Genomic DNA, 10942 nt, shown 5'->3' on the forward strand with positions numbered 1-10942 from the left:
GGGTTCAGTTTTTCAGAGGGAAGTTTCTCTCCTTTTACTGCTAGAGAGGACTGTGTGGAAAGAATTCCTCGAGTCTCCTGTTTTCAGGGGCTTGGTTCTTGTAAACCCAAACCTTTCTGCTGCTAATGTGGATGGAGGTTGAGCTGGAGAGAGAGAATGTAAAGTGGAAGACTACTTTGTGTGGGTGAATCACACAGGCTGGAGTAGCCCCTCATCCCCCACAGCAGGTTGGGTGGGGGTCTCTGATGAGCTCAAGCTGAATGGTTTGGGCCTCCCTGTTGCTCCTAGATGGATGAGGGGCAGAACAGCATCAGCACATGTGGGGCAGCAGCTCATACCACCTATCTCTTGTCTCTGGGATTGCAGGAACCAGATGTTGGCTCTTGGAGGCTGGAGCAAGGTCAGAATAGCCCCTCGTCCCTCACAGTAGGCTGGGCAGGGTCCCTGATGAGCTCAGGCTCAGTGGTGTGGGTCTTGCTGTTGCTCCTTCTATTTCTTTTGTCTCTCAGGAACATATGCTTACTTTTTTTAATTTTAAAGAATTTCCTTTTATCATTATTATTTCTAGTTTGCTACAGGGCACATGCACTCACCAGAGACAGACAGAGAGAGAGAGAGAGAGAGAGAGAGAGAGGAAGTGAAAAAGCAAGCCACTAGGTCCAGGACTCAAACCATGGTCAGCCATGTGGGAGTTCAGTGCTACCATGCCACTTGCTGGCCCAGAACATATCTTATGCAGGAAGAAACCTGCATCTTCAGGGCCTGAGTTACAATGGGACTCATGTGTATGTCCTTTTTGTAGATTTAGTAATTATTTTTTCCCACTCACCTATGTTTTCCGGGTCTTTGTGCGATACCTAGGAAGTTGGCTTATTCTGAGAACAAATGCTATATACAGTGCTAGGACCATGGGAGATGAAGACACAGAGATGTGTGACCCAGTTTCTGCTTTTGAAACACTTGGTTTGTTAACAGGCAGAACCAGAACGAATTTAATCAACCAAGTAATATTACAAGTCCTATTGTTGTTTGTTCTCTTTCTTTTCTTTGTTCTTTCTTTCTCTCTCTTTCTTTTCTGCTTCTTTTAAATGCCAGTGGGCACATACACATGAGAGGACACACTCTCCTCAATAGATCTTGATCACTGCAATCCTTTTTCCTCTAGTTCTCCACCCCATCAGGATCCTGGACAAGTGTGCACAGTTGGTTTTCACTGATGGAGCTTGTGGTAAGTATCCCCCACACACTCCATGGGCCATATGAGATCTAGCTTCTTCTGTATAGCACTTAACTCCTGTGCTATGAAGCCTGGCCTAGTATTACAATTTGTTTATTTTAATTTTATTTTTTAAGAATTATTTTATTTAACTTTATTTATTTATTTATTTATATTTATTTTAATTTGAACATAGAGGGACAGAGTAAGAGAGAGAGGGATGGAAAGTGAGAAAGCAAACTGCCAGGTCCAGGACTTGAACCATGGTTGGCTATGTGGGAATCAAGCATTCTTAAAAGCATTCTTAATCACCATGCCACCAGACAACCCATCTTTATTTTAATTTTTTAAAAAAAAGACCTTTTCAGTAAATATTTTTAATTAATTTTTTTAAAAATAAAAGGTGTTTTGTTTTGTTTTTATAAAGCCAGTGGGCATGTGCAATCAAAGAGAGAGAGAGTGTGTGTGTGTGTGTGTGTGTAAAAGAGAGAGAGAGAAAGAGAGAATCCATCAATTTTTTTTTTTTAATTTCCCATCCAGTCAGAGTTTTGAGTATGTACACACATGCACCTGGTGGTTTTTTGTTTGTTTGTTTGTTTGTTTTCAAGTCACCAGGGTTAAGACTCAATGGTCAGCCATGTGGAATCTGTCTCACTGTATACAGGAATTAACTGCTGTGTTACAGGGCTGGCCCAAGTCTTTTAATTATTTATGCTGTCTTTTGAGGAAGCAGCAGGGGGAAGGTGTGGTTGGGAGGGAGAGAATCTATAATGCATATGAACAGTTGAAAACCCCTGTCTAGCCATTGCTCTGCTCTTAATGTCTTCTGTTCTAACAGAGCCATTTGTATAACTATCTCCATCTCCTATTTCCCCTCCCAAACTCTCTCTGATCTGCCTCATCACCTCCCTAAGACAGATTTTTTTTTAATTTCCAGCACCTACTGAGTCATGCCACATGGCTTGCTTGTCAGAAATGGACACAAGAACTTTCACTTTTCTCCATTGATGGCACTGGGCCAATGTAGGGTGTCACAGCCCGTATTTGTTAGTTCTCATCTTATTTATTTATTTATTTATTTTAGAAAGGTTTTTAGTATAGGGCACATGCGCTTGCCAGAAAGACAGAGAGAGACAGAGAGAAAGTGAGAAATCACCCCCAGGGGGGACAGCCATGCCACAATCCCTTCTCTTCCATTTTCCTCTCGGGATCTTGGGCACACACGCACATGCGCCCAGCGTGAGTTTAAGCCACCAGGTCCAGGACTCGAACCACGGTCAACTACATGGAAGTTCAGCGACATAGCCATTACGCTAATTGCTGGTCCCTGTTAGTTCTCATCTTTACCCCTACAGAGAGAAGTGCCAGGGTATGCCTAAGAAGTGTAGTTTTATTTTTTTCCCTCCAACTGTTTTTTTTTGTCGAGATTTTTACTATAGGGCGCGTGCGCTCGCCAGACAGACAGAGAGAGACATTAGAGACAGAAAGCGAGAAATCACCCCCCAGGGGGGATGGTCACACCGCAATCCCTTCTCCTCCATTCTCCTCTCGGGATCTTGGGCACGCACGCACACGCGCCCAGCGTGAGTTTTAAGCCACCGGGTCCGGGACACGAACCGCGGTCGACTACGTGGGAGTCCAGAGACATAGCCATTACGCTAACTGCTGGCTCCCCCTCCAACTGTTTTTTAGGTAGCTATCCTTGTGGAGACTTTATGATCACTAAGACATTAGCAAATATGACTGAGTAATATTAAAAGTAATAGTAAGTGCTACAAGAGAGGATTGTGGATTAAGCTCTTTAGAAGGACAGGAAAGGCCTTTGGAGTTCAGCTTGGAGAGTTAGTCTTACTGGGTGAGGCCTTTCAGAATTTCAGACAGTCACCACTGGCCACCTGTTTGGTATCTCAGCCCCATAGGGAGGGACTCTATCTGGCATGTACATTTTAGTTAAGAAGCCAAACTGTCTGGGTTTCAAGATCATCATTTCTACTGTGTAACTTGGGTCAGTTACTAGACTTTTTTTTTAACTCAGTTTACTCACTAAAATGGAGATAAGACCCTTAGAAGGTCATTGTGAAGTTAAATAGTAAAAACACGTAGTGTTTAAACCTGTCTGTCATCTAGCAAGTGCACGCGAGATTTTAGACATTATTATTGGTCTGTGGGCTCCTGCACATGAGGGGCACAGGACTTGGCGAGAGGATGAGGCAGATAGGGAAGTGAAATGTGAGGTTCTTTTCTAGCTCTAGGCTCCTCACACTGGCCCTTTCCTCTTGGATTAAGGAAAGTCACGTCTAGCTATTGTGGACAGAAGTCTGACTGCTTTTTGCTATTTTCCCAAGGTCTTTGCCAGAGGGCCTAAGAGGAGTCATGCCCGCAGATGTTGACAGACCATTTTGGCCCATTGTAACAGGATTCTTCCTACATCCTGCCCTTGGCTTAGTATTGGAGTATCTTTGTGTTGTGTATTAAGCCTCTTTATTGCTGTTAAATTACATTCTTTTATGATCTCAGCAACCTTCCTTTTCCAATTACTAAAAACTATAAAACCTACCTATAGTCTAAAACCCCCTCTTCCATATGTCCCACCTTTTGGGGCCGGACCAATGGAAGACTTTTCACTAAATTCCAAACTCTGCCTCTCACTCTCAGAATCAAATAAAAGGAACCTGATCACCCCAAGAGAAAGGCATGTTTTGCCTACTCTCTGGGCCTAGGTCACTCCTATTCTGCTTAAAAATAAACCACATTACTTATTAATTATTAATGTTTTAGAGTTGGTTATTTTCCATTGACACTGCGCATACTGGTCAGGCCTAAAGCTCTTCCCTCACCTTCAGCTTGGGTTTTCTTTCCCAGATTCCCCAGGTTCCACTGATGTGGTTCACCTCACAGGAGAGGCTCTCCGATTACGGCCCTGCAACCTACAGATGGCTGACTCGGTCCAATGGAAGGTGAAGCTGCACTCACCGCCAGGATCAGAGTATCATGAGATACTGACTTGGAAAAATTTATCCAGTGTCAACTCTACACCTTCTCCAATTTTGGATAGTTACAAAAACAGAGTCAGTTTTATAGTTAAGGACTTGGCTCTTCTCATAAGATCACCTCAGCAGAATGATAGTGGCCTTTACTGTGTGGAGGTCACCGGAGAGACTGGAACAGTTTCAAGAGCTGCATTTCGGGTTTTTGTATTTGGTGAGTCTCTAGGTCTGCCCACCCTGATTCCTACAGGACTTGTAGTTGCAGTGCCTTTCTAACAGGAATCTCTTCTTCCAGATCAAGTTAAAAAACCCTGCCTTCTCGGGTGGGGGAAGGTCCTGGATAGAGAGAAGTGCCAAGTGGCTCTGTCCTGCTCGGTCTCCAATAATGTTAATGTGAGCTATGCTTGGTATAGAGGGAGCCAGCTGATCCAGAGGTCAAGGAACCTTACCCACCTGGAGGAGCAGGTGAATGTCAGTGGTGACTTCGTGTATACCTGCAATGTCAGCAACCCTGTCAGCTGGAACACCTCCACCATCAACGTCACACGTGACTGCCAGAGTGGTCCTGAGGGTAAGTGGAGCGTTTGGGGCTATGACAGGGCAGAGGTGTTGGACTCCACCCCAGGTTCATGTGAGAGACATGTAAATCCTTGCTCCGTCCTCCAGTGCCGGCCCTGGGAGTGGGGGAAGGAGGGTCATGGCCTCTGAGCACATAGCTCCTGTAAAGCAAGACCTGTCCTCGGCTAGGGGGGATTTTATCTCCATCTTCTGGGGCATGTGTTTTTCCCTTCACACAGGGAATGCATGGCTGTTTGGTGAGTCATGTCCTTCAGGGCTCCTGACCATTATTTTCTTCCTCTCAGAGATATGGAGACCTGCTTCCTGCAAGGAAGTTAGTGAATCTGCCCGAGATCATAGAGCTAGTGAATGACACAGACACAGGTGGCATGACCCGGAAGTCAGTGTCCTTGTCACTATAAGTTGTCTCTGTCTTGTTCGCTTTTATTTTGCCCACAAATACTTAGTTTTGTTGCTCTAATTGAACTATAAGTTCCTTAAGGACAGGGACTGCATGGTTTTTGTGGTTTTTGCCTCCCCCTACGACCCCAGCACTCATGCTGATAGCATGTGGAGTCTTTGTTTATCAAATTAAAAGTAGTAAAAACTTGAGCCAGCATGTGGCATAGTGGTTAAGGCACTGGATCTCACATGGGACTCTGCAGTTTGAGTCCTGGACCCTGATAAAATGGGTCCACATACAAATACACAAGGCTCATGTATGTATGTATGTGCCGAAATCCTGACAGAATTTCATAGAAGGAATTGCAGTGTGAACATCTCCACAGGGAATGAATTTTCCCTTTCCCTTTCTCTGTCTCCCGTCTACCTCTGACGACTGCATGCACCCCATGGCAAAACCTTAACTCAGGTAACTCTCAGGATGAACATAAGCAATACACCAAGAACTCTTCTAGGTACCCCTGTGGTCATCCGATGCTCTCTCTGACCTCAGGCAGATTCACTGAATTCTCTGAGCCTCATTTTTCTCTCTTGGGTGATACAAGGATAATAATCAGTACCTCACAGGATTGTTGTTAATTTGAAACTAGATTATTTTTTGTAAAGAGCCCAGTCTACTGGCACTGGGATACTTAATTCCTTCCTCTTCTCCTCTTGGTTGGATTCTACATCGGGATACAGCCATGCATGTCAAATGTAGAAATCCGAATGAGGAGGAGCAGCAAAGGCCAGAGCAGCAGCCAGGTGGGGTAGAAGACATGCCTGGCATGTAATGAGTGGGCAAGGAATGTCTGTTGAGTTAAAAACAGAGAGACCAGCAGGTGGCTTGATGGTTAAGATACTGAATCCCATATGGTCCACAGTATGGTTCAAGTTCCAGACCTGGCAGCTTAAGAAACACCATAGGCATATGTGTGTGTGCATGACCTAAAGCCCAAGAGGAGAACAGAGAAGTGTGAACATCTATCACTCCTGGGAGTGTGGGGGAAGGAACCTCAGCCACCATTTTCACTTTCCCTCTCTCCAGTGAGTGTACATACCCTATAGCAAACTAAAAAACACAGCACAATTGCAACACAACATAAGAAGAGCCATATGAATAGCTAGATATAACATCTGCTGTATCGGACACCTCACTTGTGTTAGATCATGTAATTAATCCCTCTAGGCAGATAACATCATAATTAACCTCTAAGTAAGTAACATTATCTCCTTTTTATAGATGAGGCAATGGAGCCTCAGAAGGGTCACATAAGTAGCACAGAGCTTCTAGAATCAGACTTTGAACCAGATCTGTCAGGATATTCATATCCGCTCTTGACCTTACTCAGAGAAGTCATGCAATGAGCAGAGAGACAAGCATGGCAGTGAATTGATTAGGAAGACAGTGGGTTTGAGACAGGCCAAGAGGAAGGAAGAAGAGGGAGGCTGGGAGTTCAGCCTTCATGCCTCTGTCTTCCTCAGGGTCCAGATTTCTGATCTTCCTGGTGACCATTGTGATTCTGACCACACTGTTCCTTGGTGCACTCACCTTCTTCTATGTGTGGAGGAGGAGGAAGCAGTCGGGTAAGTGGGAGGTCCTGGAGCAAGGACTGTCATCTGAGGCCTCAGGTCCAGTGACCTGGCCTTTCTTCCAGTGGGATGTGTCTGGGGGCATAATCCCTCCTCCTCCTGGGGAGTGTGGGAAGTGCATGCATGGTTGCTGTGGGGTAAGCAGTGGTCGCTAGGCTCTTTCTCTCAATTCAAGCCTTTTTTTTTTTTTAAAGAATTATTTATTTAATTTTATTAATTATTATTATGATTTAATTTGTTATAGGGAACATGTGCTCACCAGAGAGAGACAGAGACAGAGAGAGAAGGAGAGAGAGAGAGAGAGAGAGAGAGAGAGAAACCAAGTCACCAGGTCTGGGACTCAAACTATGGTCAGCCATGTGGGAGTCCAGTGCCTTTACCTGCCACTCCACCTGCTGGCCCCCACACCTTCTGCAGTGGCTGCCAGGTGTCACAGTCTGATGTCCTGTGTGCAGTCATCTGCAGGTGGCTGGTGTGGTGGGGGCTGCCAGCCTGACAGAGGATCTATGTCAAGGGTAATGGTTGCTCTGTGTTCTTGGGGTATCCTGGGGAGAATGCTCACCTGCCTCCTTTCTAGAACCTTTCACAGGTCTCGGCCCTCCAGGGTGGAGGTGAGAATGTTGGAAGCAGGTGCCCATCCAGGGGGCTCTCTGGGGATCTCTGAAGCTCTGTTCTTCGCTTTCTTCCTTCTGCAGAGCCTAGCTCCAAGGAAATTCTGACAGTTTATGAAGACATCAAGGACCTGCGAACTGGGAGAAATCAAGTATGGCACCCTAGGGGCTGGGGTCTCTCCCACTGGTTTGCAAGATGCTCTTTTGAGAATGGACACTCAGAGCAGGGGGAGACAGAGAGCCAGACAGTTGTCTTCTCAGAATGCTCATCAGCCCTCCCATCTGTCTCTTCTCCATCAGCCTCCTAGCACAGGGGATGGAGGCAAAGGGGAAGTCAAAGGGCACAGACAAGATAAAAGGGAGACAGAAGGGGCAGCTTGGTGCAGAACTGTACCTGCTGAGAAGGATGGAGAGCAACAGAAACCACAGCACAGGGCAGGGTGCTGCCGCCTCATTTGCACCCTCATGCCTCTGCCTCCTGGCCCAGTCTGGGCTGGGCCAACTGATGTCAGCAGAGGTGCAGCCTCTCATGTTTGCTGTGTTGGCCACAAATGCTTGTCTCCCTGGCAAGGCCGATCTTGCTCTTCTGTGTGCCTTCATTGTTACATAGGTAGAGGAGTGTGACCGGCCGCAGCATCACAGTTTTGTAGCTGCTTCGTGGTCTGCGACAGTCTTTTGGGGAGGAGAGGCCTGAGTCAAGCTGAGGTTTCAGCTCTGGAGGAAGCACCAGAGTGAAGGTGTGGCCAGGAGGGCATGCACTTATAACGCATATGGACAGTCAAAATCGCTGCTCTGGTCATTGCACTCCTCTCAATGGTCTCTGTTGTTATTGATTTATTGATTTTATTTTATTTATTATTATTATTTTAAATTTGCTATAGGGCACGTGTGCTTACCAGAAAGAGAGGAAAAAAAAGCAAGAAAGCAAACCCACAAGTCTGGGACTTGAACCATGGCTGGCTATGTGGGAGTCCAACGTCTTAACCACCACATCACCTGCTATTCCACATCCTCTGTTTTAACAGAGCCACTCATATAACTATTTCTGTCTCCTATTCTTTCTCCAAACTTTCCCTGATCCTCCCCAACCTCCCTGCCTCCAACTCCTAACAGACTTTTTTTTTGTTTCCTGTACCATCGGACCAGGTCACATGGCTTTCTTACCAAAAACAGCCATAGGAACTTCCGCTTTTCTCCACTGACAGCATGGGCTGATCTAGGGTGTCACAGCCCATATTCATTAGTGCTCATTTCGATCCCCAGAGAGGGAAGTGGTGGGTTATGCCTAGGACGGATAGTTTTATGTTTGCCTTTCTAACTATTTTCTAGGGAGCTATCCTTGTGGAGTCTTTGTGATCACATTAGCAAATATTAAAGAAGAATGACCTCCTCTGGAACTTCTCTAACAGCTGTCTGCAGGCAGCAGCCCACTCTGCCTGAGGTTCAGGGAGGTACAAGAGTAGGAACCTGCAGAGGGGCTGCTGTGCCCTGGGCAGGCAGGATGTGACAGCAGGCCCAGGGGCAAGGCCCCCCATGGGTCAGGAAGCACCCACCGGACTGCTCTGGAAGGGGGTGGCAAAGGTGGGGAGGAAGTGCCCTCTTCCACCGCCATTCCTGGCACTTAGTGGGCGGAGGGAGGTGCAGCCCAGGCAGGAAGCACATGTGGTGGGCTCTTCCGGCCTGGCCACTTGTGTGAGGCCTTCTGGGGCCTCTCAGAACTCACCAGTAGCTTCCGTGGGTCTGGGCTCAGAGAGAATGAGGTCAGCTCCCCTGGCCTGCTTTCCTACCCCAGTGGGATGATGGGTTGTGAAAATAGGAGGAGACTTTGTTTCTCCTACTGCTGCCAGACTCTGGCATGGTCCTGAGAGCCCTGAATCTACCTGCAGTCCCTCGTGCCCAAGCGCTCACTGGAAATAACCTTTCCTCCCCAAACTGGAGATGAATTTAGATTAGGTAAAATGAGGGGAAAATAATGACTGAGAACAAGGGAACGCTCTCGGAGCGTTAGACCTGAATGTCACCCTGCTTCTATCTCAGAGCTCCACCAAGCCTGGCCTCAGCCATCCCTGGCCTCTGTCTTCAGAGGTCGAAATCTGAAGTTTCAAAGTGGTCTCACTTTAGGACCCAGCTTCAGCCTTTCTGGAGACACTTCCCAGGGGTCTGGACAGGACAGAAAAGCAATAAATTCTTGTTTCTTCTTCTTCTTCTTCATCTTTCTCTTCTCTTCTTCTTCTTCATCTTTGTCTTCGTCTTTGTCTTCTTCTTCTCTCCCTTCTTCTTCTTTGTCTTTGCCTCATACTGTGCCAGAGAGAGACAGAGAGAGAGAAAATGAGAAATCACCCTCCCCTGCCAGGTGATGGTCTTGCCACAATCCCTGCTCCGTTCTCCTCTTAGGATTTTGGACTTGTACACATATATTCCTGGCAGATTTTTTAAGCCTCTGTGTCTGGGGCTTGAACTGTGATTGTCCATGAGGGAGTCCAGTGCCTTAAGCACTATGCTACCTATTGGCCCCCAAACTGCTGTTTCTTGACAAACACCTATGGCTCTGCAGCTTCCAGCATGGCTGATAGTTCTCTCTCCCTAGCTGAGAACTGGGCAATTGTCCTCCCAGAGTGATCTTCAGCCCTCCTGAGACAGGATGAAAGACAACAGAGCTCCTCCTGGCTTCTCCTTGCTTGGGGAAGTCAGCTTCTACCTTAGTTGGTGAACTCTCTGGCCTCCACTGGTTCTGACTGGGACCCAAACTGGCAATGTGTACTCAGGGGCGAGCAGCAAGAACCCCTCTGTCCCCAGGCTCCTATGGACTGGAAGGAGAGAAGAAAGCAGGAAGAACCATGTACTCTTCACCCTTGGCCGTGGGTCCAGGGTTCCACCGGGCACCACGTCTTCCCAAAGGCCCACTTGAGGCCAAGGGCAAGCTGGCTACCAAGGCTGAACCTAGGACAAGGGCTTACATGTGCCCAGTCTTTAAAACGCTTACACCTTCTGGAATTCAGCGCCCTGAGGTAAGGCTCAGATTGAGTCTACCCAGAGCTCTGCACAGTATCAGTGGTTATGCAGCAAACTTAATATGGACACCAGCAAAGGCAAGGCAGGGTTTCCAAGGTCCCAAAGTGAAGGAAGTAGCAGGAGCTCCCTTGGGCAGAATGGTTTGAATCCCTGCAGGTCTAGGTAGCTTCTCACTCCCCACACTGACTCACCACTGCATATGGCTCTGCTCCACTTCTCTCCCTATCCCGGGATAGGTGATAGGACTGACAAGGCTCTCCCCACTCCTGCACCTCCCTCCCTCGCTCCCAGGAGCCCTTCTCTGTGCTGTCTTTCCCCATACACCCAAATGTGGGCAGATCCAGCTGTCCGTGCACATCACGGCATTGCCCCTTTACTGTTCCTCGTTCAGGAGTCAAGGCTGGAACCAGAGCCGGAGCAGGAGCAGGAGCAGGATTCCCCTGGAGACAAGAATACCATCTACTCCATGATCCAGCCCCAGGTACCACTCTGGCTTCTATAATCCATTTATATCTGTCTATAGG

General features: G+C 47.3%; 1 protein-coding gene across 1 annotated transcript in view; it reads left to right on the forward strand.

Annotated features, from left to right (window-relative positions):
• CD244 (CD244 molecule) overlaps positions 1–10920 on the forward strand; it is a 47843-nt gene extending 36923 nt beyond the window's left edge. The window contains exons 2-7 of the mRNA XM_027768439.1: positions 1166–1228; positions 4079–4417; positions 4499–4774; positions 6688–6789; positions 7491–7558; positions 10810–10920. Of these exons, the coding sequence (XP_027624240.1) occupies positions 1166–1228; positions 4079–4417; positions 4499–4774; positions 6688–6789; positions 7491–7558; positions 10810–10920 (959 nt within the window). The remainder of the gene's footprint in view (positions 1–1165; positions 1229–4078; positions 4418–4498; positions 4775–6687; positions 6790–7490; positions 7559–10809) is intronic.
• Positions 10921–10942: the final 22 nt, after the last annotated feature.

The sequence above is a fragment of the Tupaia chinensis genome, unplaced genomic scaffold (assembly GCF_000334495.1).
Source record: "Tupaia chinensis unplaced genomic scaffold, TupChi_1.0 Scaffold146187_1, whole genome shotgun sequence".
Lineage (NCBI taxonomy): Eukaryota > Metazoa > Chordata > Mammalia > Scandentia > Tupaiidae > Tupaia > Tupaia belangeri.